The sequence below is a fragment of the Melospiza melodia genome, chromosome 5 (assembly GCF_035770615.1).
Source record: "Melospiza melodia melodia isolate bMelMel2 chromosome 5, bMelMel2.pri, whole genome shotgun sequence".
Classification (NCBI taxonomy): Eukaryota; Metazoa; Chordata; class Aves; order Passeriformes; family Passerellidae; genus Melospiza; species Melospiza melodia.
Genome location: NC_086198.1, coordinates 80,640,770 through 80,668,683, shown reverse-complemented (window position 1 = coordinate 80,668,683; position 27,914 = coordinate 80,640,770). Strand labels below are relative to the sequence as shown.

The window sequence follows — 27,914 nt, the reverse complement described above, 5'->3', positions numbered from 1 at the left end:
CAAGTAAACAGTTTCAAAAGTTATTTTCCTCCACTTAAATTTATTATGTAGCCCAAAGAAGTCCACAGATTGTACAACAGTCAATAGATGACTTGATAAAAGTCCAATATCTCCTTATGGTGTTTCCATTATATAGACAGATATTGCAGATGATGACATTGGTGCAACACCACAGAAATTTAGGTTTTAAGTTCTATTTAAAGGCCTGATTCTCTGTTGTTTCAGTGGAAAGAAGGCAATTTAAACAGGATTTAGACATTTAATTCCCTTAAGGATGGAAGCCTTTGTTTTCTATAGTAAGATAGATCACCATCATTTTCCTGACAGTTCAGTGCTGATGATTTTAGCTTTTGGTTCTTTAGGCTCTGTAAAAGCTAGTCATTATATATGATGCAGAAATTGTAGGATAAATTTGGATCATTATCAGCTATATTTAGCAATCCACTTCCAAAGCATAAATAACTTCGCAATTGGAAAAATAATTCCATCATATTGTCTGCAGACAGAACAAATAGAGCTAAGAAGGCCATATGAAATTTCCTGTCAGGATTTTATTTTTCTTCTGCCACTTTGTATTGCATTTTTTACATGGGCATTAAAGCATTCTGAAATAGGGAAAAAAGAAGTGTTCTTTTTGTCCTGCCTGGAAACTATTAAATTGGTAGATATTTGAACTTCATGGACCTAAAGTTGTGGAAAATGGGCTTTAGAACCACTGAAATTAGAAGGATATCCTATTCAATGGGAAGAATTTCTTGACACTTAACACATTGAATAGCCTGACTGTAGTAATTTAATAAATTGGTTACAAATGGAGTTAATCTAATCTCACTTAAGGAGCTTCTCTGTTAAGAAGCTCTGATTCCCCTTTCAGTGGGGTCATTTTGGCAGACTCTACTTAAAATCAAGCTCAGAGAAGCATGGAGAACAAAGGTCTCTGAAGGCTACTTAAATAGTTCGGAATCAGATTTTCACTACGTGGAAAATGATACTAACCTGTCTACAGCTCAATTCAAGTCTGTCCTCATAAATGTTGCACAACTGAGAGCTCCCTTTGCTAGACTGAGCAATCTCCCATGTAAATGAACATTGTGGTGGTTTACACAGTGGAGATGAGACAGTGCCTCTTCCAGAGTAAAGCTTTGGGATTACAACTTTTTGTGGACACAGTCGCATCTTCTGATGCAATCCTTCTTCACCATTTCAGAAGTTCCCTGGAGTCTGATGAATTATTCTCTGACACTACTGCTTTTTTGAAGTCTTTTGCCTCTTTTTTGTTCCTCTTGCCTACCAGGCTTCTTTTTAATTTGCATATGTTAGTCTTTGTCTGCCTCATTTGCTTAATTAAGAGTATGGTTCTGCTCTACTAATGAGAACAAAATCTAACTTCTAAAGAGCTTGTTAATGTAGAATGGAGAAACTGTGTTATGATTTTATTCTTGAAAAGTAATATATTCTCCAGCACAGGATTAATATTAATGTAAGAAGGAAGAAACTTCTCATGCCCCAAGACATAAGAAATATTCCCTGTGCTCTTAACTATGTTATAGGAACCTTAACTGTACATAAGCTGCCATTAGAAGGCAGAAGATCAACACTTTCACATGTGGATGCCTCGAGGTAATTACTCTAAGCTGTTTCTATTGTAGGTCTGATTTTTATGGTGGAGCCACATGCACACCATACCCTCCCTTAATGGGGGTGAGGAAATGTGAGTGTGTTCACAGCAGCTGAAAATGAGGCAGCCTTGTTTTGAGGCCTAAATGGCATTCAGCTTTGACAAGTTTAGTTTGGATTCAAGCTGTTAGAAACCAGAGCACAGCGAATCCAAGCAAGTCCAGGAATGGCATGGGAAAGCCACTGCATCCCGAGAGCTGTGTCCTCCCGTGGGCAGTCACATGCAGACAGAATTATTCTGCCTCTTGCCAGTGGCATCAGTGGTATGCTACAGGGGGCAGAGGCTGGGGCACCAGCAAAACGTGACAGCTATAAATGGAGTGGGTGAATATCAGCTGCACAAGCAGCATGTAGGAAAGAGCACCAGGACCCAAAATAAAATGCTGATGTGAAAAATCAGCATCTCCCGTATAAGGCATCAAGAGCTTCATTAAATGAAGGATAATGTCTAACCCTTAGGGGTATCCCAGGTACATAAGTGAGAGCTGGAAGTCATTGAAGGTTTTAAAAGTTTGTTTGGTCATAATGCTGTTAATTTTATTTTTTTTTTAGTAGCTAAAATCTTTGTATGATGAGAAACTTCGTTTTTATCTGTCTCCAGTATACTCTCACATTTCTCTTCGTGTTGATAACAGCACTGTAACCAAATAGTACAGCCTTTCTTGACAGATCAAATCAACGATAAGCATTTAGAAAAGAATAGGTTTTGTTTGTAGCTGCGTCTCACTAAAAGACAGTCTATAATCTGCCTCTGGGAAGAACAAAAGCTTTCCTGGTTTAGAAGCTTTGTATTCCTTTTGTTGTTTGGAGCGACACAGGTGTGGATTCTGTGCACGGCAGCAGACGTGGGAACACTGCTGACAGCAGAGTCTCTACAGCACAGCAGTCCTTGTGACAAATGTAGGTGTTCCTTACCTGACAACGGTTGTTTTGTAATCCCAAATAGGGAAAAGATCCTTTTAGAAGCCCCCTAAGCTTTAACTGGTCGACACTTTTGGCAATTGCAAATTGCCTCGTTTAATTTGGTTTAGGCTGTTGTGAAATAGGCAGGTATAAGTATATATGGCTTCCCAAGGCTCCATTACACCTGTTTCAGGCAGGATCATTTTCAATAGAGTAAAACAGAGTAATCCACAACCCAGATAACGCTGCAGACAGCAGTGAAAGCTTTGTGCTCAAAGACACACCATGTTCAGGTAATGTTTCTCATGGGGAAGTTTGCATGTCCTCCCAGGTGGTGAGTACCTTATGTCTTTAACCAGGAAAACAATTGCTTTTCTTCTTACTTAAGGCAATTATACAGAGTATTCTAATGTAATAACATCTTAAGTGTTATCATTGTAAGTGACTGAATTCAGCAAAGGAATTCGACTGGAAGTTAGCCTGAGGCAAAGAATTCCATGGGTTAATTATGCAACATTCCTTCTATCTCTTCTGAATCAATTGCCTCTTGATTTCAATGTCTGCCCCCTTAAGAGGGTGAGAAGGATCTAATTACCTCCCTCTGGACCACTTGTTACTGCCTATCCCTGTGAAATTCACTTTTATGAGCCTGTGCTGTATTTGCAATTTAACTGGATCAAAACTGCTTCCTTCCCCCACTTGTTAATTATTTTGTCATCGCCTCAGATTATTTCTTATACGTTTCCTGACAAGATGTCCTAAACAGAATGCTGTATTACTGGTAAAAGTGCAGAATGGGCTGATATAACAGGGCTTTGTGTTTGTGGGTTCCCCCCACCCCCACAAATTTACATATAATTTTCCTTTCGTCCTTGATGTTACTAGAAAAACGATTTTTTTCAATGGTACTGACAAGAACTACCTTTGCCAAAGCAGGATTTATTTTAAGAACATCATATCCTTGTATTACTAGTTCCAGCTAAAGATGAATTGATTCAAACATAAAAAGGGATGTAGTTTCTGGAGAAGAGGGACTAACAACAGCATTTTGACATCTGTTAAACGCAGTGTTTCAGCCCATCTGAGAATAACATTATACATCTTGGAGAGGAGCACAGAAATTAAAGGTCCGTAGATGCTCCTCAGCCCAAAGTGCCAACAGCCTTTACTTGGTATTGGCTTTTGAAGGCTCCCACAGCTCTTTCCAAAACACAGAGGTCAAAGAGAGGGTGTTTCTTCTGCAACCATTCCTTATTGCTGGGGCATGTGAAGTGCACGTGTGGTTACTATTCCAATTGTCTTATATCCAAGCTTTGCCTCAGATTTTCCCTTGTCTCTGACAAAGCTAAGAACCTGTAAAAATGAGAATTAACCAAGGTTTACCTCTGTAACAGCTGAAGCTGATCTAAAACTGTACTGCTGATTTTGCAATATTCTTGCACTCATTTAACAGTCCTGTGAAGCAGGCCAATACTCATTTAATTGAAAACCACCCTGGCAACTCTTCCATTTGGTTTGGCCCAGTTCGGGTCTCAGATCTAGGAACGGGAACACAGGAATGCCAGTATCTGGGCAAGGGACCGTGGAATAAGGGGTAGCCTGGGGAAATGAGTGCAGGATTGCAGCAGCCCAGAATTACATTATTTTAAATGAGAGGGAATTTGATCTTCACCATCTGGAACAAATTCTGATCCTACAAATGTCAGTGGAAACAGAATTTTGTACCAAATCTTAGTATGTTTGCATTTTTGTATATTGAATTATCATGTTGTCATAGTATTTTTATAAAGAGAGTAACTCAAGCTATTGTATTTTTTAGCTTTCAGTGTATTTCAGTATACCAGGTTCAGAAAATATTTATCACAGTTTGTCTTTTTCATTGAATTGATGATCAGCATCCTGACACTGACTCCGCACAAATCTGGTTAGAATTAAAAATAAGCATTAGGTTTTAAAAAAGAGTATTTATATTCTTGATATTTGCAATAAATAGTAATAAATATTTATTAAATATATTTAATTCCTAAATAACCTTCATATTCACAATTGGTGCATTATCAAATGCCATAATAGCAGCATCTATGGATGTGGAAGATTAATTCTCATTTCAAACTCTTTGTACCATTTCTGTTTGATATCTGGGGGCAGATTTCACCATTTAGACTGCAAAAAAGAGAGAAACAAAAGCTGCAGCCTTGGAGAAAAAAAATTTAAAAAAACAAAAAACAAACAAAAAACAAGAAACCACAGCATAAAGAGTATTTTACCTAAATTCCTTTTAGAAAAGCTGATGGCTACTCGGCATCAGACAAAACTTGTATATAAATGCAATGCTATGCTAAGTGATGTGGAAATACCAAAAGACTGTGAAATACTTTCTAAGGAGCTGTTCACACGTGCCTCAGGCTATACTGCTGAGTTGCAAATTTAAGGGGCGTGTTTTCATCAGTATTCAAGTCACCTCTTGGTCAGCAAAGAAGAAGGGTAAAAGCTAAAAAAAATATGAAAAGTTGCTAAGAATTTTAGAAATTCGACGTGCGGAGCAGTGCAACAGCATAAACTTTGATTTTTCATCACTTTCTTAGCTACTGCTCTGAAATGCAGCTGTAAGTACATACACATCCATCGCAGACATTTCCATTTTTTCTGGCCCAGAGCCTTTGGAATAACATTGGGATTCAACTCTCAATATGTGAACATCTTTGATATCACTGCCTAATGGTCAATACCTACAGGCCTGGAGAACGGAGCCTTCAGGAATAGAAATCAATCACTACATGTTTCAAAAGCCATGCATGTATCTGCTATCCACTAGGTAAATAATAAATAAAAAATAACATTTGAGCATTCTCTGAAGCAACCTCTGTATGATGTCCAGGACATCACTATGTAATTACAGCTATGAAGATGAAGCACTCTTGAAAAAGATGCAGAGAAACCAGGTTTTCCAAATAACAGATAAATGCCTTCATTCATGCCCAGTGCCAGGCCAAGAATTGCAGGTTTTTTACATCTCCTCAGGTACATCAATGCCAAGTGGCACAGCAGAGACATCCCAATTCAGTCACTCAAGAGAAGAGCTGTAGGACATCTGGGACCAGAAAGTTCTTCAAGTATTACTAATAAATATGCATCCAAGTACGAGCTGGCTGTGGTTCCCCAGGAGGGCGAGCACTTGAACTTGAGCTTGCTGAAGATCTCTGTTCCAAAAACCTCAAGACCTAAAGTACAAGGATAACTGTGGAAACAAGAAAAAACTGCTAAGACTTGCTAAGCAAGTAATTAAAAACTAAATAAAGTATTTACAAAGGGCAAAGTAACAATTCATTGATTCAATTCCCTTCTATGGTCTGAAGAGTGGGCACTTCAAGAGTACCACCAGTTTTATTGGGAAGATCCAGATTTGGATTTCTCATCTCTTAAATACTTGAGGCACCTATAAAAAAGGAAAAAAAAAAATCTTCTGAAACTGACTTTGGATTTTTTACAGGAGTTTCTACAGGCACACTTGCTACTTCCAAGCCACAGCCATTATTTGGCTATTTATGAGAACCTAGTGAATATGATATTTATAATGCATCAGCTACATAATTTCAAGTAAATATCAAATCTATATTGAAAATCTTAAAATGTGAGCAGAAGTCAGTGCTTTAAAAAACAACAAAGGCAACCCTTACAAGGAGGGAAAGTATCTTCAATGAACTAATGTAGTTGCAAAAATGTAAACATGATTCTGGGTATGTAAGAAGATGTAATACAGCTTTGGGGCACAAAAAACCCCAAACTTATGGGCAGTGTCGACTGCTTTGTCTTTAGCATGAAATATTGACATAATAAATACATAAAGATTCATGTATTTCTAAAAAGATCCTAGGAGGTGAAGAAAAAAAAACAAGCCAGGTTTCATATGGATGACTTGATTTTTATTTGGCATATGGTAATTATTCAAGGAAAATACAGCTCTTTGAACACCAAATAAGGGAAAATCTAAATACATTTAGCACAGAAGTGAAAAATACAGAAATGTCTTGCAACAATCCCACTGTAGTTAAGTGCAGCCTTCACTGCCCGTTGAGTAGAATGGCTGCATAAACCAACTCAGGACAGGCTCTTGAGAAATTTCAGCATCCTTACACCTTGAAATGCTTACCCCTCTCTGCATGAAAGGCTTTACACCCCTGCACTGCAGTACTGATTCTTCCTGCATTTGAGAACCCAAAGCTTTTCCACCCCAACCTGCTCTCCCAGCCCCCAAAGGAGAATCCCACAGGGCTCCCCATGCCTGTTTTACAGGTCAGTGGGCCAAGAGCACACCAAAAACTTGGCTCTTTTTATATTCTGTATTCACATGCTGGGCAAGGCAGTCCTGTCATACCAGCTATCCTGATGCTTTTGTCCTGTCCCATAGGAAAGATTTGTTCACTTACAAATTAGTTGATTGTACACGTGATTAATATAAATAGATATATTGGAGGGATAGAAGAATTCAATTTATCCAAAGTTATATAGGAAATATGAATGGCTGTACGTGGTTCAGCTCAATTTAAACAGTCATCCAACCTGGCCTCAGGGGACGACTCAGGTGACAAATTAGCAGTTTGTGAAGCACCTCAGCAGCATCTGGAGTACAATGGCATAAAACTATAGGATATTATAATCGTAAATATAAAAGCAATGAAGATAAGACTGATCTTAAAGGAAATACTGACTGTGGACAAGAATTGCCTTCCCAAGAGCTCTGTAAGAGGAGGAACTCGGGGACCCACACAGCCTCTCCCGCAGGAGGTGAGTTTGGCGAGCCAGTCTGCTGACAAGGACGATGGTTCCCCTCCAAAACCAAAGCCCTGCTGTCGCGATAGCTCAAGGCACACTCCCGGTATCCCGACAGCGACCGCTGCGCCAGAGCCCGCACTGAGCCGCCCCAAGGGACGCCGCGGGGGCTGCCACGGTTCGGGGCGAAGAGCGGCGCCGGGAGAGTGCCGGCAGCGGGGGCGGAGGGCTCGCCCCGGACTGTTCCTCCGGAGACCGCGGAGCCCCCGAGCCTGCCCCCGCCGCCGGGCTCCCGCGGATGTGCCCCGTGCGCGCCGGTGGTTTCCCTGATCCCGGCGGATGTGCCCCCTGCCCGCCGCTGGTTCCCGTGATCCTCGCGGATATTCCCCCGTGCCCGCCGGTGTCCCTCCGATCCCCGCGGATGTCCCCCCGTGCCCGCCGGTGTTCCCGTGATCCCTGCGGATGTTCCCCCGTTCCCGCCAGTGTTCCCCCGTTCCCGCCGGTGTCCCCCCGTGATCCCCGCGGACGTTCCCCCGTTCCCGCCGGTGTCCCCCCGTGATCCCCGCGGACGTTCCCCCGATCCCGCCGGGCGTTCCCGGGACAGGGCGGTGCCGGCGCGCGCAACCCCGCCCTCAGCGGCCCCGCCGCCGCGCACGCGCGCGCACCGCCCGGGAGCTCCGCGGCGGGGAGCGGCCCCCGCGCACGCGCGGCGCGGCCGAGGCCGGTCAGAGCCACCGAGTGGCGCCCGCCCGGCCCCGGCCTTGGCCCCGGCCCGGCCCGGCCCGCCCTCCGCGCAGCTCCCCGCGGGGCGGGGCCGCCTCCGAGGCCGCCCCAGCGCGGCCCCGCCGGGCCCGGCCGAGCCCACGGCATTTCCGGGGGAGGGCGCGCGGCGCGGGCTGGCGGGGAGCGGCGCGGCGCGAGCAGAGTTGACTATATATGGTCAAAGGCAGCGGAGAGCGGCGCGGGCGCTTCCTGGTTCGCGCCGCGGGGCCGAGCGGGGCTGAGCGGCGGCAGCGGAGCCTCAGAGCCCGGCCCGGCCGCGCCCGCCGCCCTTCCCTGCCCGAGCCTGCCGCCGCTGCCGCCGCCACCCGTGGGCGAAGATGCCGTACGAGATCAGTAAGCTGCGGGGGCGCCGGGCGGCGAGGCGCCGGGCGGGCGCGGTGACGGGCACGGGGAGCCCCGCGGGCTGCGGAGCCTGGCGCGGCCCCGCGGGATGGCGCGGAGCCGGCGGTGCCTCGCTGCCCGCTGGCAGCAACAAGTGACGGCGGCTGCCGGCACGGCAGGGCGTGTGCCGGTGGCGGGGAGGCATTAAGCGCCTTCCTTTTATTTTGATTTTTTAAAAATTAATTTTTTTAATTACCTTTTTCCTTTTATTTTCCCGTAGAAAAAGTGTTCGCCAGCCTTCCACAGGTTGAACGAGGCGTTTCCAAAATTATTGGAGGTGATCCTAAGGGCAACAATTTTCTTTACACCAATGGAAAATGTGTCGTCATCAGGAACATTGATGTAATGTATCTTGATTTATTTTGTTTTCTAGTTTGGAGCTTTCTCTAAGTTTCATTTTGTCTCCCTGCCCCTCCTTTAACAGCCTGTGCTTCATTCAGTCTTGGCGATTTCAATCGAGGTCACAGATCCGTGATCAGCAGCGGGGGAATGAGTGCATGACTCAGGCATAAAACCATAGGCAGCGACTGTAAAAACATGTAGAAAATCTCTGCAAAATGTGCAGTTCTTTCCCTCTTCCCGTAGGACTTAAGAGATGAGAGACTGGTATGTTCTGGTTGGCCCTGTTTATCTTCTTAGGTATCGTTATTATGAAGTTGAGTGTTGTGTTTGCCTAAGAAATTGAACTCTTCCCTCTTTGCTGTTCGGGGCCCTTATGCTGTCAGAGAAGCGTGTACATACTTGCAAACCTGTATCTTTAAACGTGTTATTCTTCAGCTTCTTCCCCCCGCCCAGCCCCAACTCCAGGAATCCAAACAGTTATGACTTGCTGGACTCCATGACAAGCTGGGGGCAAGTTCTCAGCCGTGCTCACAGGGGATTTTGCTCATCGATTATATGTTAGAATGCCCCAGTTAATGTTTTCGGTAGTGTGGAAGTTTGGGTTTGTTTTTTTTTTCTGTGATGCTAACTAGAGGAATGTTTAGAGAGTTATTTGAATGATTTCTTTTCAAAGATGGCATCCCTTTGAAAAGCATGGAGGAATTGTTGCTTGTTTAGGCCACTGTCTTGCTACTGGTTTTTAAACATAAATATTTCAAAGAGATTGCTTGTTCTTTAGAAATCAAATTCTCCCCTAGTTTTGCTTTCCTATTGCAGATTTGGCCTGCAGCAGGAAGGGCTGCAGGGGGAGGGGCAGGACATACCTCTGGAATTTCTAGGTCTCCACAACAATGGATTTGTTTATGGCTGCTCCTGTAAATCACCTTTGTAAACTGAGCTGTTTCCCTGTTTTGTCTCATCATCCCCACTAAATTCAGACATTTCTTCATTGTCATGCCCTAATAGATAAGTGCTGCTAATAGCTTAATTCCTTACAGATTTCTTGATTGCTATCAGTTTAAAATTCATCCACTTAAAACCAAAAGTAAGCTTGCACTCTGGTTTCAGTGTGTCGCTGTAATGTCTTTGTAATCGTGTTTTGCTCTCGGTATCAAGAAAAGTTCGAGTTTCTGAAACCAGAAGCCCCAGTTAAACCCTGTAATGGCACACAGTGTGATGAGAGAAGAGGGAAGAGCCACTCTGCTTACGTTACAGTTTCTGACCAAGTCGTGAATGCTGACCTTCTCCCTTGTACTGTCATTAATGCTCTCCTGACCCTGCTTTGGAGGTTAAATCGGAAGAAAGCAATTTGCTTTACCTGAATCAGCTCACTGAGGATTAGCCCAGTCCAAATGTGAGCTGGGGGGTGTAGGGGACACGGTGACCTGAGAACAGGCAAGGTGGGATTGTGGGAATTCAAATTCAAGCTGTTTAAACCCTCAAGGGAAGGTGGGAATGGAAGTCACGAATCCTTGGTTTTATGGTGCAGTTCATGCTGATAGGCACATTTACCCAACTGACAAGGGGAGTTTGCTACTGTTAATAATTGACTACAGAATATATTGTAGCAGTAACACAAAAACTGACCAACCCTTGTTACACGGCTTTTGTGCTGGAGAATGTTGCAGATTGTAACCTGACTTGCAAGTGTGTCCGCACTCAGTTGAGAGCTGCACCTTCTTTGCACCATATAGAAGCCTCTAATAGTTTGACTACGAAATTATGTGCTGGGAGAAGTCTGTGTGTAGTCCCTCCATGAGCAGTTCTCCAGTAGAATGGTTGTGCTCTAATTAAAAAAAAAAAACAAACGGGTCATCAAAATGCAGTGATCACCTTTCTCCTTAAGTCTAAAGCTATCTAGCATTAGCTAATCAGATGAATATAGCATTCAGGGTTAATGCTTGATCTCTTGAGCATGATCTAGAGACTTCCTTTAACAAGTAGTTCTGGAGCAGTGCTGGAAAAGCTCTGTGAGAAAGAGTAGTGATATTTTTTTTAAGGTTTCATACTTCATTAATATTTTATCTTCATGAGTCTAACACTACTTTGAAGCTTGGAACTGAAACTGCTCACTTTCATATGTGGCTCTGGTTTCAGTGTTTGACATAAGCCACATAAGCTTGCTGCTGGTTTAATCTAGGTACTACATTTGTCTCAGCTCACACTATAATTTTCTCCTTAAATATCTTTTTAGAAGTGTTTTTTTGAGGGTTGGGCCTGATACAAAAAACATGCAAGTTAGAAAACTGACTTTACAAGCAGAAATAATACTATTGAATAAATAATGTTCAATTTGACAGCCCTGACTTACTGCCTGGTTTCTGGAATCTTATCTACCATAACTTAAATTTGGATCTTTATCTTTCATGTAACCCTTTAAGTTAGTCTCTCAGCTTAGTTTCCTGGGCTCTTGGAGAATCTTGCTGTAAAATAGCACCTACCATGCCATTAATAACAACATGCAGTGGGATTTGAGCTCCCTGACCATGTAGTGATGCAGATATAGAATAGGGAAAACATTATCTTGTCTTGCTCAGACGAAATCCAGTTGGACACAGAATGAAGAGAGATGTGCATGCTGTAAGCGCAGATGGTTGTGACTTAAGTAGAGCTGTAATGCACTCAAGCAATGCATAAAAGCAGGAATGAAAAAGAGTTCCTTTTTGCATGAGCAAGCTGAATTCTGTCTCCTGAGATGTAACAGTACTGCAGCAGCAAGAACTCTTGTGAGCAGGAGGCTGCTTTCTAACACAGAGCGGGTGTTTTAGTTTTTCCTGATTGGATGGCTGAGTCATACCATAACATCAGGTGGTTTTCTGGTTCAATTGAATAAATCTGTATTAATTATAGCAGTTAAAGTGGAATTTTGTTTTGATCATATGAGTCAAGTTTCTGGAGCTGGAGCAAGCCTGTTAAATGGTAGAAAAATATTTCTAAAGAGTAGTGTATTACTATTGTAGTGTGTATACACTGTAATTGAGAGGAGTGCAGGATGACTTTTTTATACAACTAATATGAAAGCAGTTTTTTGCCTTGATGTCATTCTGTTTTTGGTTTGTTTGGTGCCTCTGTTGTATAACACTACTGATTTGCTGAGGCACAGAGTTCATTTTGTTGTCCATCCTGAAATATCTGAAATATTATGTCTGAAAACATAATTTAGACTGGAAAGATAAAATTATGATGGAGTCACAGTGAATTTCTTTCAAGATTCCTGTACAACTCTTGATACCAGGTCTTCTGGCTTTTAAGCAGGTTATAGTTATCAAGCAAGAGCAAGCCTAGCACATCTCATTGGTTAGTGAGTGATTTTGGGTACATGGTGATGATTAACAGCCATGTGTTGTGGTTGACTGCAGGCTTAAGTTTCATGCTTGACTACAGTAGAATTTTAGATGTGTCTTGCAAAGCACAGCTCGTATTTAGTATTCTACTTGACTAACTGCTTTATCCCTGGGCTAGCTCTAAAAAAAGAGCCTGATGCTTGGCCTGTTATTTTGGAGAGTGTTTTTCTACTGTTTGGCAGGTATTTGAGAAGAAAGGGTCCCAGCACTTCAAACTTCCCTAAGAGGAAATCCTTTTTTGTGTCAGTTGCTAGAAAGTAGTGTGTTGCTTCAGTGGTACCAGCAGTGTTCTGCAATGTGTACTGCACTTCTCACTTTTAAACAGTTACTCAATTTAATCTGGAAGGCAGAGTTTGAGAGAAAGGAGTGCAGGGAGGAATTTTGAGTTTATTGTTGAATTTCTGACTTTATTCCTTTGAAAATGAGAAGTACAACTTTGTAACTTTTGTTTTTTTCCTTTGAAATAGAATCCTGCAATTGCTGATATCTACACTGAGCATGCCCACCAGGTTGTAGTTGCCAAGTATGCTCCTAGTGGATTCTACATAGCATCTGGAGGTAAAGTATCCATGTGCATGAGATGTGTGTGGACAGAGCTGTTAAAGTCACTGGCAAAACCACAGTAGCACTTCATGTGTGTTTGTGGAAAATACAGTCAAGGGGATGTGCTTTGGTGGACTTAGGTGCATGTCTTTGGAGGAGGAATGATTTCTGTCCTTGTTCCTCTAACCTCTTTCTCAGTGAGCTAAATTACATTCTTGGTCTTTTTAAAATGTGGTATTTCAATAAAGAACCTGGAAATGAACCCTAAATACCTAGTGTGATGAAGACTTGGGTAAATGCAACAGAGTGAAAAGTTATTTCTGAAATACAGGATTATTGTTTGTGATGTTAATAAACTTTGATACTTTCTAGGCAGGAGAGGGATTCTAAAACAGTGTGTACTCAGTTTTTTTCCCTTCTCCCTGACCAAACTTGGCAACGTTTATGACTTTTACTTTTTAGCATGATCTAAAAAAGCTTTCCTTGGCAAGTTAGCAGTGAAAGAGGCAGAGTCTCAGTTTTCATGTAATGTATATGAATCAATAGTCTGAGGATGTGTAACATGAATTTTTCCAGTGTGAATTTCCTGTATTATAGGAGTTTTTGACTACCTAAGAACTGAACAAACCTTTAATAGAAGCTTGCATCAAATAATTGATATCTTTTTCAGGAGGAGTGGTATACAGTGAAGAATATTGATAAATACAATACTGTAACTTGTATTTCTTTCAAAGACTTGCAGCTAAAATATAGATTTTTAGTGCTTACCATAGTCAATTAAAAGTGCTTCGGAAGCGAGTAATGTGCTATATTTTTAAAGTGATATCTCTGAAAAGAAAAGATTCAGAATATGAGCCTCTTGGAAATGAAGCACAGATTCCTGCTAAGGTCTTAGAATGGAAGTTTCACTTTCAGCAATTTCAAGGGAACTGTATTTTTTTAAGTGTAAAATGTCCTGTCCTTCTTGGTTTCAGAAATTCTAATATAGCTTTCTGATATTTTCTAAGTATGTTTGGAATACTGGGGAACCTTTAAGAATACTGATAGAGGAGTTGGGTTTTTTTCCCTTTTTCTCACATTCTTGTCTGAAAGGGACCACAGCCAGGATTTTCTTGGCTTAGTCATGTGTATGGACCATGTGTCAAATTGAATACCCTCTTAAAATCCAGTTTGCATTCTGTATTCTACAAACTTGGTGCTCTAGGTTTGTGCAGCACTTAATACTCAGAATAACTATCTAATTTTTTCTTGTAGTCTTTTAGATTTCCAGTCCTTTGTAAAAGAACAGTAATAGATACTGTGCTAGGGAAGTATTTGGTTAATTTTTGTCCTACCCAAGTGAAAGAGTTTAGGTTGCAGTATTTCCCTTAAAAAGCATCTTCTGTGTGTCATTTATAAATAGTTTTGTGATACTGCTGAGCATGGGGTCTGAAGATAGATGACCAGGCTGTTTAAGCTGTTTCTAAGTATAACATGTAAGATTCATTTCTCTGTCTATAAATCTGCATTAGCCATGCAGCCTGCATTAATGCTTCATGAGACAGACCTTTGGCATTATGCTTTTGGCTTTTATGGTAATTTCTCTTATTGCAGTCATAGCAGATGTAATAATGGGATATACTGCAAAGTTAAAGCTCTGTGTCTTATCTGTTTATCGATGGAGAAAATAATTAGATTGTAAAGTCCACATTGAAGTTCTGCTTCAATAACAAATTCTCTTTATAAGGTTCTGAGTCTGTCCTTTTAGCAGAAGTGAAGATAAGTCTATGACCAGGTCTGAAAGATATGCAGGGTGATTGTATGTTTAAATTGAATTGTAAGGATGCACCACTAAATGGTGAACAGAATTGAAGCATTCTGCTGAGGTGAAAGATGCATATTTTAGCACGTGGTTTATTCTGAAACAGTGGCTTTTTCGAAGGGTACAATACACACAGACTTTGCTGTGTGGGTTTCATTAGAGATGTGTGAATTTGTCTGTGTATAGAACAATTCCTCCGGTTACAATCCTGGCAATCCTGCACCACAGTAATTGCTCTGAATAGCTCTTGGGTTTTACAATACTCAGTGGAAACAGTGACCTAGGGAGCTTTCATTATCTCAAGTCTTAAATTGTTAACTGCTTGTGCCATGTCTGCTGCTTTTGACATTACTGTTCCTGAATATTCTGTTGCATTCCTGTCTAGTATTCCAGATAGTGCAGGCATCCACACCATTAAGTGTGTACATGCTTCTGTACAGGAAAAGTACGCTGATGTGCATGAATTGAGTTCTGTGGGCAGAAATCTCTTTGTACATTACATATGCCTGGTATTTGTATGCAAAACAGGTCTCCTTTGAAGGTACAAATTGTAGTGCATCAACCACTGTCCACTGTACTTATCCCTTGTAGGTGTAGGGTGGCTTACTTCCCAGTGAAGGGTCACTGAGCTGTGTTGTGGCTGCTGGGCAGGGGGCTGGGCTGGCTTCTTCTTTGTGTAACAGATACTTATCACATACCAGCTGATAATATTAAAGTTCCTGCTCTCTTACTGTGCAGTTTTTTCATGTGTTTGCAAATGCTTTCTGAGTCTGTTGTATTTGGTGCTGTGTGGCTTGAATCGTAATACCTGCTTAAAAACCTAATTTATTGAAATGGATATAGTCTTCAGCATTCCTAAATAAAGAGATTTGTAGTAGTTGTAATGGGGTAAGGTAGTAGGTCTCTAGTACAAGTCTTCAGTGTAGCTGAAAATCTCTACTCTGGCAGATTGATGAGTCATGTGACTGAGTCATGCTGGAACAATAGTTATATTCTGTTTTATTATGGCAGATGTCTCTGGAAAGCTGAGAATCTGGGATACTACACAGAAGGAACACCTACTGAAGTATGAGTATCAGCCATTTGCAGGAAAAATAAAGGACCTTGCATGGACTGAAGATAGCAAGAGAATTGCTGTGGTTGGAGAAGGAAGGGAAAAGTGAGTAGTTCTTTTGTGTTAGTGTGTTTTTATACATACATATACGAATTTACTGTAAACCTCTGCATCCTAATATCCTTGCAGAAAACTTTTAATTCTTCAATGGAATGAAGTCAATGCTTTTTCCCTGTCTTGACTTCAAGTTGTGCTGTTCTGCAATGATATTTTCTTTCTCTAGTTTTTGACAGCTTTAAATTAGTTGAAAAATACAATTCTGTTACAATTGATTAGTTTAAAAATTGTATGGGACTTGTTTCTTAGAGGTGGGTGGGTATTACTTTCAAGGATAGCTGTTTGGTGGATTTTTTTTGTCAAATTCTGATAGAGCGGGAATGGGAAAACAATATTATTCCCTCTTCCTTCACTTATTGGACTCATAGTCTTATTCAATTGATTGAATAAGAGTTAAAAAGTATCTGAATTTTCTACTTTGGTAACATGTCTGTATTTTTAGGTTTTATTGTGGTAGTTTAATGAAAGGACAACAAGCAGTTGTCCTTTACCTGACTAAATTAGATGCTGATTTAGGTTTGAGTCCTCCATTTAATGTTCAAAGACTGTCAGAACTTTTAAAGCAGAATCCAGACCAGGTAGTCTTATGCCTAAAGGGCTGAGAAATATCTTGTGGTGCTGTTCCCTAGTCTCCTGCACCATTCTTTAATCCCTGTCATGTACTGTGTCCTTGAAAGAGACTCTTTGTCCTCCATTGCTCCCTCTGCCTCGTTGCCCTGTGGGTAGATACAATGTGAGTTTGCTCTCCTTCTTCAAAAACATGGCCAGCTTCCTATTAGGTGAATGCACTTTCAATCTAGAATATTGTTGACGGGATTCTAAAGAAGGCCTTTCAAATAGCAATGCTCTGGTGCTTTAGTGCCTCAGTATTGATTATACTGGGTTTTTTTTTTTTTTTTTGAAGTGATTTAAGGCAAGAACTGTCAAAAAGGCTTTTACAAATATTATAGCTTAAAGGTTTAAGGAAGAAGAGTTTTAAAAGTGATGGTACCCAGTCTAGGCTAAATAGTCAGATAACTGTGATCCAATGTCATTGTTATCCCAGCTTTCTGCAGTCTGTGTTGTGGCTAGGCAGATGGAATAATTTACTGCTTTCTTTTATAAACCAACAGTCTTAGTGAGGAATATACATTTGACCTCCCAATTTTAGAAGCTTTCTATGCAAAACCTGATTGTCCCCTTCAACAAATGTCTCCTATTGAAGATTAGAATCTCTTACCAGCAAGATCTCAAATAGCCTTCAGGGAACTATGATGCGCTTGCATGAGATTAATGAGATGACCTAATTTCTTTTCTTTGAGTGCACTCAAATCTGCAGCTTGCAGATGTTCAAGGAGTTAATCTACGTGTAACTTTTATGAATTGTATTTATTATGTGCTTTTCTCACTAGATTTGGAGCAGTGTTCCTGTGGGATAGTGGCTCTTCTGTTGGTGAGATTACTGGGCATAATAAAGTGATCAACAGTGTGGACATGAAGCAAACGAGACCATATCGGCTGGCAACGGGCAGCGATGACAACTGCGCTGCCTTCTTCGAGGGACCGCCTTTCAAGTTCAAGTTTACACTGAGTGTGAGTTGAAGTTTAGATGTCTCTCCCTTAAACTGTGCAGTTTCCACCAAGTTTGCAGTTAGTATCACAGCTAGCTGTTATAACAGAAGTTCTTAGTTCCCCACTTTGAAGCATAGCTGATGTCAAGTGGCTTTCTTAAAACCACGTATAACTAAATATTACATGCTTCGTAAAATAGTACGTCTCAGGCCAAGAAAACCAAAATAAATGGTTGGTTGAAAAGAGAACCTGCAACAGTTTTTCCAGTATTCTTTTTTAATTGTCACTAAACTATGGAAGAGGTGAAGTAGGCTGTTTCATAGGCTCTGTTGATGCTTTCAGGGCTCTGTTTCCCAGTGCAGATGTGTAGAATTTCTTGAAGCTTTCCAAGGTGCAGGATTCAAGAAATGTGGTGATTTGAATGTAATTTTCCAATCTGATAGAGTGCTCAAATCTGAAATCCCAGGGCCACTTAGAAAGGGTGAATGTAGATGTTTGAAAGCATAACTTCATTTCTGATTCATGGAATGGATATGTAACTTCTGTGGTCAGTTTTGTGTTTCCACGTTCCTTTTAACTTTGTTTCTTATTCTATTTGTTACAATCTCTTACATGAAACAAAGGCTGGAACGATTGCGGTGAAGGTATTCATTGTTGCTTAAGGCCTAGGAAAATAAAAAGCCACAAGCTTCTGCAGCTGTTTGGATGTCAGGAGACCTCTTGCTGCAAAAAAAAACTGTTGTAAAGATGTTGGATGTTATTGCAGTAGTCGATTGATAATGTTTAGTTTGTATTTTAGTTTTAAAAACGGTGTAGTAGGCCTTTTATTTTCTTACACATGAGCCTTGAGTAGTCTTCATATGCTGACTTTAGTAAGGATTCCATTCCAGTTCTAGAAAAGGAATTGTTTTGAGCTCTACGATCCAATGAAATGATGTAGTTGCCTAATATATTTCTGAACTTAAGCTGATACTTGCATTTTGCTAAGCTGGTTCTTTTAGAACTCTGAAGTCCAAATTGCTTACCAGTGCTGCTTAGACTGGTATGTGATGCAGTCTTCCTTTTAAAGTGATATTTGGTTTGATATATGGGATTCTGGTATGGGCTGTTATATGGTTTAAATTAGCCTGCAGTATCATCGGGGGAAAAAAGGTATAGTTGGTGAAAGTAGGTTAGAACCTGCCTTCCATATTACTAAAAATAGTCTCCCAAATCTCTCTGCATGGGAGCTTTGGCCTCATTGTGGTGCTTCCCTATTTAACATGTGTTTTTTAGTTTGCGTGGTTTGAATAGTCTCCTACTTGTAAATAGTCTATTTGGGGAGCATACATCAGTCTTGCCTTATTACTTCACAGAACTACCACTAATGCAATCTTCCAGGAATGGAATTTTAGTAAAATAGTAACTTATTCCTCATGCCTGTGCTTTTTTTTCTTTTGCAATAAGAAGGATATAGTACTTTTGTGTGTATAAAATCACTGCAATGAAGCGAGAGTTGAAATCTGAGGAATGTTGCAGAAGAAATCAGTCACCACTGGGGAAGAATCTCATGTTTGTAGGCTGCATCTGACTTTTTTCACTGCTTATCCCTGAAACTGGGTAATCATTCTTCTGGTATGCACTGAGTTGTGTTAACTACAGCAGTGATGATGTCACAGTCTTTCCTGGACTGTTCTTGGCCCCATGATTCTCTTCAAATAGAGCCTAAACTTGCCTCGTGGCAATTCTCTACAGCAAACATTTCCTACACAGCTAATTTATGCTTCACATGTAAGAGAACTTCATTGTTAGTAGATTGTCTTCTATTTAAAAATGGTCTCTTTTTTTGTTTGCTGATTCTTACTTTTTTTCTACAGGACCATACACGGTTTGTGAACTGTGTGAGATTTTCTCCTGATGGGAACAGATTTGCTACAGCTAGTGCAGATGGGCAGGTAAAACACAAGGAACTCCATTAGAACTGATTTTAGCATGAGAAGATTTTCTTGTGCATTTTGGAAATAAGATTAGTATTGTAAAACCCATGTTGCTTCTTTTTTATGCCACAAGTTGAAACTTTTAACTATCCTCCTGTAAATCTGTAATAACTGATAAATGGTAATAACCAGACTATTCTTACTTGGGTTTTTTTTCCCAATCCATCTCCCTAGCATCCTCTTACAAGTTATTTTGGCAGGAATATGTTGGACTTTTGGAATAGGTATGTTATGATCCTGAGAGGTCTAGCTGAAATGGTGAATTCATAGATAGCAGCCTAGCTCCATGTGTACTCCCTACTGATAAGGGCTGGTTGACAATGACTCTTTTACCATAGGTAGCTTGTCCTTCTCAGAGGATGGACTCCCATGACAGAAGTGCTAAGCAGCTGCCATCACAGTAGGAGTCAAAACTGTAACATTTTCCAGAATTTCAAATGTCTGGATCCAAAGTATAGGGGACTTGCTGTGATTATTTACAATTTTCATCTCAATTATTTAGTCTTAATTATTCAGTGCAGCATAGCTTTTGCCTCTCCTTAAGAAGGACTCTTGTGTATCAAAATATCAGATACTATTTTGGAGTTTTATCTATTACTGCTTTTCCCTTTAAGTTGTATGTCTTTGTGCTCTTTTAAGATTTTCGTCTATGATGGGAAGACTGGAGAGAAAGTGTGTGCTCTTGGTGGAGGCAAAGCACATGATGGAGGTATTTATGCTGTAAGTATCACTTCATTTGTGCAGATGATGCATAGTGTTTCATTACCCAGTTAATGAACTGCAAAGTCTTGGATTAAGAAATGCATTTACTGTCTTGTGGTGACATTTGTTTTTACAGATTAGTTGGAGCCCTGACAGCAGTCAGTTGCTTTCTGCTTCTGGAGATAAAACTGCTAAAATCTGGGATGTTGGTGCTAATTCTATTGTAAATACTTTTAACATGGGATCAAACGTGTTGGATCAGCAGCTGGGTTGCTTGTGGCAGAAAGACCATTTACTGACTATCTCCCTGTCCGGCTATATCAATTATTTGGACAAGAACAATCCAAATAAGCCTTTACGTGTCATAAAGGTAGGTTAAAGTTCTCTTTTACTGCATGAGTTTCTGCAATAAATGACTCAGTGATTGAAGTTGTAAAGATGGAATTGTAAGCTATGTAAAGTAACTATTGAAAAGTAGCTTTGTTTAATTAGCATTGCCAAATGAGCTGTATGGGACTGTTTCTTGAATCAAGAAGTTACTCTTTACATGGGTGGCTCTGTGCTTTATGCACATACCCAGACTGATTATTTAATTTTAATTAATGTTATTGACTTACCTTTTGTTGCAGCTTTTAAGCATTCTTGAGATGAGAAAAGAAATGCAGCATAGATAGAAAACTACCAGAGATGTCTTATTCTCCCAGAACTAGTGTATTGTGGACAAGGTGATTAGGGTTACCATGCAATTGAACTTTAATTTTAGGATTTAAAGAGTTCACTGACACTAGACTCTCTCTCATGGGAACTTACATTTTTACATGAACTAGAAACAATGTCCCAGATTTTTGCCATCACTGCTATAATTCTGGAAGTTGGTGTGGGTACATGACCATATTTAGTCCTCTTCCCTGAATCATAAAGTGCCTGAAAAGCAGTGATGAAAAGGCTATGAAAGTATTTTGGCTCATCAGGCTAATAAGGACATCCATGGTGCTTATTGTTTCTCATCAAGGACGTAGCAATAGCAGTTCTAGAACAGTTAAATGACTGTGGAATAGTGGTTTTTATACTGGGTGACTTTTTATGCTTGTCAGTAGCATGTTTTCTGAATAACCTGTCATTCTTCTCGAATAGGTGTATGTATGTGTTAAAAATTGCTCATCAGTAATAATTTATATTCCATTCACAGGGTCATAGTAAATCAATTCAGTGTCTTACGGTGCACAAAAATGGTGGAAAGTCCTATATTTACTCTGGAAGTAATGATGGTCATATTAATATCCTTTGAATGATACTGGTACTTTTTTCTAGTCTTAGTCTGAGAGCTCATTAGGAGAGGTGAAAAAAAAAAAGCTTTGCCTAAGACAAAGTTTATTGGACGCAAGTGAATACTTTGTCTAAAGTTTATTTTGCTTTCCCCTAATACCCATTTTAATAACTGCCTTCATGCTTTCCTGCTAAATATAAGCCAGCTCTTAATTTTCAGTTGTTGCTTCTTCATGATAGGTAGCTTGATAGTATGGAGAAGCAAGTAAATATATAAATTAGCCTCTTGAACATCAAGAAACAGCAATACATATTTTCCACTTATGACAAAATATGCAGAAAGTTATATTTCCAGCATTTGGAAGCTTATAGTTAAAGCTGCAGTCCTTTTTCCTGCCTTTAAAATGGTGTCATGTTGGGATAAGCTCCTATAAATATACGTCCTGTTTCTTTTCAGACTTGTAATACAGTGTGACTAGTTCACATGATGTTACCATATAACATGAGGGAAAGCCAGTGTTACAAGGGCTTCTATCTAAAATTCTGTAAAAAGTATTTTCTAGTCTGAGAACTAATGCTAATTACTCCAGTATTTGCTGCCATCTGTGGCAGGTCATTTAGCTTGCTACAGAACATCAGAGTTTCACTTAATAAATATTATAAGGTTGCCCATGGAGCTTATAGAGTCTCCATCCTTAGAGATCCCAAAACCTTACAGAGTCCTGCAGCCTATTGTAGCTGACACCAATTAGAGCAGCAGGCTGGACTAAATCTCAAGAGGTCCCTTTTAACCTTAGCTGTTCTCTCAATTATGTAACTTTATGGTGTGGAATCTGACTGCACCAGTATCTTCAAATGTTCCTTAATTCCATTATGCACATTATTGGGATTCTGAAACTGGAGAGAATGATGGCTTTTCTGGGAAAGGCCACACAAATCAGGTTTCTAGAATGGCAGTGGATGAAATGGACCAGCTGGTCACCTGCAGTATGGATGACACTGTGCGCTACACCAACCTTAGCAAGAGAGATTACAGGTTAGTTAAAGCGTGGCCTTTTATTGCACTAGAATTGTTTTACAGCAAGAGTGCTGTTGATTTTATATGGTAAATAGAAATGCTGAAGTTTATTTAGGTTTTATGTTACCATGGAAACTTGTAGAAATGATTACTGTACCAACCTTGTGCTTTTTTCTGACAATGAGAAATGCATCCTAGGCTTTTCAATTTGTTTTATCCCTTCCATGGGTTAAATGGAGACTTGTCTTGTATTGGGTGACGTAAGGGCTTTGGAAGGGTATTTGCTTTGGGGTAGTGGAGATAAATGTGTTTAGGAGGAGTGGGACCCTGTTTCTTCATTGAAACCAGAATATAAAGAATCCTGTTAAGATAACTTAGTTAGTTTAAAAATTAAACTGTAGTATAGTAACATTGACTTTCGTTTCAAAGGTGTACTACCTGATCAAGATAGTAAAGTTTCAAACACAAAGCAATAGGAAACTTTGCTGATTAGTAGATAAGAAAATTAAGTTATGCATGTTCTTGATGATTAGTGGATGATTATTTGAATGGGCAATTTAAAATAATGGTAGACATATAATAATTTCTTCCTGCTCTGTCTTTTCTGCTTCTTCACCTTGGCACATCCTTATCCAGTGGCCAGGATGCTGTGAAAATGGATGTTCAACCAAAATGTTTAGCTGTGGGTCCTGGTGGCTATACTGTAGTTTTATGCATTGGACAAGTGAGTATTAACATTTGGATTATGAGCTATTGCTGTGTTAATAATGCCGTGTATGCTTACACTTAACTATTTCACGTGGGATTACCTTGCACATCTGCAGAATTTCCTAATAGGACCTATAGGGAACATAATTCAGCAGGATACTTGATAACCTTTGTCTCTGCATCCTGGCCTATTTCATATTTAAATTTCAGAAAGTGTGGATGCATCTGTGGATGCATTATCAATACAGCTTTGTGCTGGAAGGTTAAACCTCAGAATCACACTCATGCCAGATCTGTTCAGTGACACAGTTTTGGCAAAAGGATGTTTTTATCCTGCATTTTATTTTTTTGCAATTAATCCAATTAACTAGTGTTGTTGTACAGCATAAGCAGCTTTAGCTCATGTGCCACTAGTATGCAGATCACAGTAAACTGAGACATTGCACTGAGGCTCTCTTGTATCAAAACATTATTAACTTCTAATAATTTATGCTTTCTGCATGGGTCCTGGTTTTGTGTTTGTAACATTTGATGGTGTTGTCCAAACCTGTTTTCATGTGAGTTAATACCATAGCATAGAACTGGATAGGAAATAGCCTTTAAGGTTTAAGACTGCAGCATTAACTTGCTACTAATTTGGTCCTGCCTCCCTCCCTTTAACAATGAACAAGGAAGGGAGTAAGCATTGCTAAAAATACTGGTTTGTCCATGCTTATTTCACATTCAAACTAAGTGAAGCAAAGCTGAAGGCAGTGGAGAATGCCCTACGCTAAATTACACTTGTGTGTAGTTTAGAACACACAAGTACTGCAGTACAGCAGATTAGTTAGTCACCACGTGTAGGCATTTCTCCAATTTTTTTTAAGAACGAAACTGTTCCCTTAAGATGAGACTACAATAAACATCTGAGTAACTAGAGGGAATTTGTGTCACTTACTATTACTAAAGTAATAGTTTTATATTAGGTACTTTGAAAAGGGGTCTTATTTTCTGGTTTTCTGCTTGCAGATTGTCTTGATGAAAGATAAGAAAAAATGCTTTGCAATTGATGACCTGGGCTATGAGCCAGAAGCTGTAGCCATTCACCCCACAGGAAGTACAGCAGCAGTGGGAGGAGCGGTAAGGTTGCATTTCCTAAATCTGTACTACTTTGAACACTGGAGCCAGTAACAGAAGCATTTAATAATAGTAGGTGTGTTGTGTTGAGAAATGGTAGGTGACAATTTGTAACAACATCAGTATTGTTTATATGTGTGTATTTGGTGTTCCTGGGCTTTCATACCCTAGGTTCTGCCACAATTGTGACTTAATCTGCCTAATTTTTACCTAAAGTCTATTTCACTTTTTCATGAATTAAGTCTTCTTTCCTTTATTTGCTGTTTTGAAATTGCCAGACTGTTTTTATCCAGTGTGTTCTTGAAGTTGGCAAATTATAGAAAATGGGTTAATTTCCGCACTTTGGATTGTAGCCAGCATAAATGACAGGTTATCTAAACCTTTTCTTAAAATAAGCACTTCCAGACAGAATTAATGCAAAAAATTTCAGGAACTCCTCTTTCTATTGTAAAATGATTCTTCTACCTTTTCTCCTTCTTTGCTGTTGATTTGCAGGATGGGAATGTCCATTTGTATTCAATCCAAGGAACCTCTTTAAAAAGTGATGATAAGACTTTGGAAGCGAAAGGTCCTGTTACTGACCTGGCATATTCTCACGATGGTGCCTTTCTTGCAGTCTGTGATGCAAACAAAGTTGTCACTGTCTTTAGTGTTGCTGATGGCTACGCGGTAAGAACTGTTGTGGAGAGTTGTCTTTGTTCAAAAACAAATAGACTGACAGCCCATGTCTAAGTCTGTTGTAGCTGCTTAATTGTAAATCATTGATGGAAATTTGATGTTTCTGTGACTGTCTGTTTACCTGCTATTTTGGGCTAGTACTGGTATTTAGAGCAGCCTATGTGAACCCTCCAGATGTAAGAACAGTTGAGGAAATGTGCAGCATGGGTTGGCTGCTGGGAAAGCACTGAAATCCATCTAATAACAAATGCATAGTTAAGATAGGGAAGGAGCTGGATTTCCACAGGCTAGCCATAGTTAAATACAAAAAGTACCTTTGGATCTGCTGAACCATAGTTGGTTAGTTTGGGATTTTTAAAGGAAATAACAAAATATATCTGCTAGAGAATTTGTGTGCATTTTTGTAAAATGGACAAGAATGTAGGTTCAGTTTGATAAGAATCATGCAATACAATCAAATTCAATTACATAAATAAAGCAGATTTGGCAATGAAATTCTGCTAGCTCAGGCACACAGTTCCATGGTAAGGACTAAGATATGAAAGGGATATGCTAGGACAGGGAATCTTGCTTTATCTGCCAATCTACTGTCTTTTAACTAAAAACGAAAAAATGGGCAATTTCCACTTTTCAGCCCAAACAGTCAATGCATATCAGCCTGTAAACTCCTTAAATTTTGACTAAAACAACACTGAAGTAAAAACCCAGGATAGCGTTCCACAAAACCATTTCATTTTCCAAGTAAAAATTAAAATAATTTTTCCTTGTGAAACATCTATGGGATTACTTTAGAAGTCTGTAAATTGCATTTGCCCTTAACATATCATGCTTTCGTAGAAAAATGTCTTAGTGGTTTGTTTTTTTAACAAAGGGGGTTGGTATTTTATTTGCCTACTAAGTATTTAAATAAATCACATAAAATGAAGTCACCACTTGGTTTACTTAGTGCATCCATCTGCATCTGAGATGTACATTGTCTGGAGTCTTGCAGTAGCTTGTTCTGATGCTACACATTGAAAGCTAGTGATTTCCTGAAGCAGATTTAACTATTGGAATAACCCTTGTCTCTCTGATTTTCAAATAGGAGCATAATGTCTTTTATGGACACCATGCAAAAGTTGTTTGCATTGCGTGGTCACCAGACAATGAACACTTTGCTTCTGGAGGCATGGACATGATGGTGTATGTTTGGACTGTGAGTGATCCAGAGACCAGAGTCAAGATACCAGGTATGTTTACTTCAACTTGCTACTTTGGACAGTTGTTAGTAGTTCTTGAGATCCAGCACCGTTTTGTAGACTAACGGTAAGCAGGCTTTGAATGTTCCAAATGTAATTTAGCCTTTGTTAATCTCTATCTAGCCACACTAGCTGGAGTTCTTCTGTTGTTTTTGTAGTTACTTTTAAAATCCAGCAGTAGTATTTGATCCAGCTAAAAATAATATTTGCAATGTGCTGAAGTTACCTTATCAAGCCAGCCTTCCTAACTCTTTTCTGTTACTTTGCACTGTGATACAGATGCTCACAGACTACATCATGTCAGCGGCTTGGCGTGGCTGGATGAACATACTCTGGTAACAACATCCCACGATGCTTCTGTTAAAGAGTGGTCTATCTCCTACAATTGAAATAAGCCCCCTCTTTGGAAGGACCTAATCAGGGACTAGAACTACTGCAGTGGAACATAGCATTTCTTTTAAAAAATCTGTATTGGCCTCTGGGTCTGCTGTCATATCCTCATATCTTTACAGGGTGTTCATATCTGTAATTAAATGTACTTTGAAAGCTTTAGCGAATAACGGTTTGCACATGAAAAGCACTTAAATTATGTCTGGAGCTTAACCTTTGTGCTGAACATTCCAGAGGCAACAGCCAAACAAGTTGGTGTGCAAGGTTCAGGCGCGAAAGATTCAAACTCAATCAGTTGTTCTTTTCTAACCAAGAAACGTAAGACTGTACAGCATGAGAGTAATACTTCTCATTTTTTCTAATTACAGAACATTTCTGTACTAACAGTCGTAGTAAGAGTATTTAGTTGTGGTCTGAAACCAATCAAGCTGTGTGCAGCTACTGTATATTGCTTTGCTTCTCTATACTGCACCAAACTGTTGCCTCAGATTTTCTCCTCCAGATAAGAAGATGGGGTACATACATAATAAACTTTTTATGTATTTCATGTCAAATCTTTGTGGTTTATTTTAAGGTGGAAGTGTGGGATTTTAATGTACTTACTGTTGTGGGTATAATGTTTACAAATAATCATTGTGGCAACTTGTTGCTTCAGAAACACAATTGTTACTTCCATGAATTAAGACTGTCGTCATTTCAGTGTCAGAGAAAAGAAATCATTCTGTTTTAAAGATTAAAGATATTTTCTGTTTGAAGGAGACGCATGTTATTGTTTAAAAAATGCAGTACTTTTACCACCTTTTGGGAAATACAGGAATTAAACAAAGTGAAGTGTTGTTATGACTTGAAGTGATTTTTGAGAAGATGGTGTTTGCTCGGTGAGTTTTATGCCTTTGCATGTGCAGAACAGTTGCATGAAAGCATTACCTCATGCGAAGAGATCCTGATGTTGTGTTTAGTTCCCTTCTCACACTCCACAATAGGTTTAAGTGATTTGAAGCTAGCAGTCCAACAAGGGTGGAGGAGGACACTCTGATGCAAAGTAGGAGGAAGATTTGTTACCATCTCTGATGGCCAAAAAGAGTTGTTGCTGTCTAGAACCTTGGAAGACTTAAAAAATTTTCTCTGCTAAGTCTCTACCACCACCACCACCTTTCCAGTTGTCTTTGGATTTTATTAAGCTTTCCTTTCTGTGTGGACTCGTGTGTTTTTTTTTACCAATCATATTTCTAATGACACTAATTATACAGCAAATAAAATGCTTTTGCTGCTTCTCATACTGTGGCCTATTGCTCAATTGCTGAAAAAAAAATTGCCTTACAAAAATGAAATGTTGGTGAAACATCTTCTGAAAAGGAAAAAAAAAGTTGATTTCTTTTTAGGAGTGGTGATCAGAATGTCTCCTAGCCTGCAAACCAGCATCTACAGTCGAACAGTTGACATAGATTTTTTTTTTTTTTTTCTTCCAAGAAGTGGGATATTCTGCACCATAGTTTCTTTGTGGTTACTGTGTCTCT

The 27,914-nt window shown here is 39.8% G+C and overlaps 1 protein-coding gene across 1 annotated transcript; it reads left to right on the top strand.

The window, feature by feature from the left end:
• Positions 1 to 8,362: 8,362 nt before the first annotated feature.
• On the top strand, positions 8,363 to 27,674 carry WDR1 (WD repeat domain 1). Its single transcript, XM_063157641.1, has 15 exons — positions 8,363 to 8,466; positions 8,735 to 8,856; positions 12,707 to 12,797; positions 15,595 to 15,742; positions 17,146 to 17,326; positions 19,162 to 19,239; positions 19,921 to 20,001; positions 20,120 to 20,353; positions 21,173 to 21,262; positions 22,131 to 22,285; positions 22,904 to 22,991; positions 23,984 to 24,094; positions 24,587 to 24,760; positions 25,854 to 25,998; positions 26,287 to 27,674. The coding sequence occupies exons 1-15, from the start codon at positions 8,451 to 8,453 to the stop codon at positions 26,394 to 26,396; spliced, it is 1,824 nt and encodes a 607-aa protein (XP_063013711.1). The 5' UTR covers positions 8,363 to 8,450; the 3' UTR covers positions 26,397 to 27,674.
• The last annotated feature ends 240 nt before the right edge of the window (positions 27,675 to 27,914 follow it).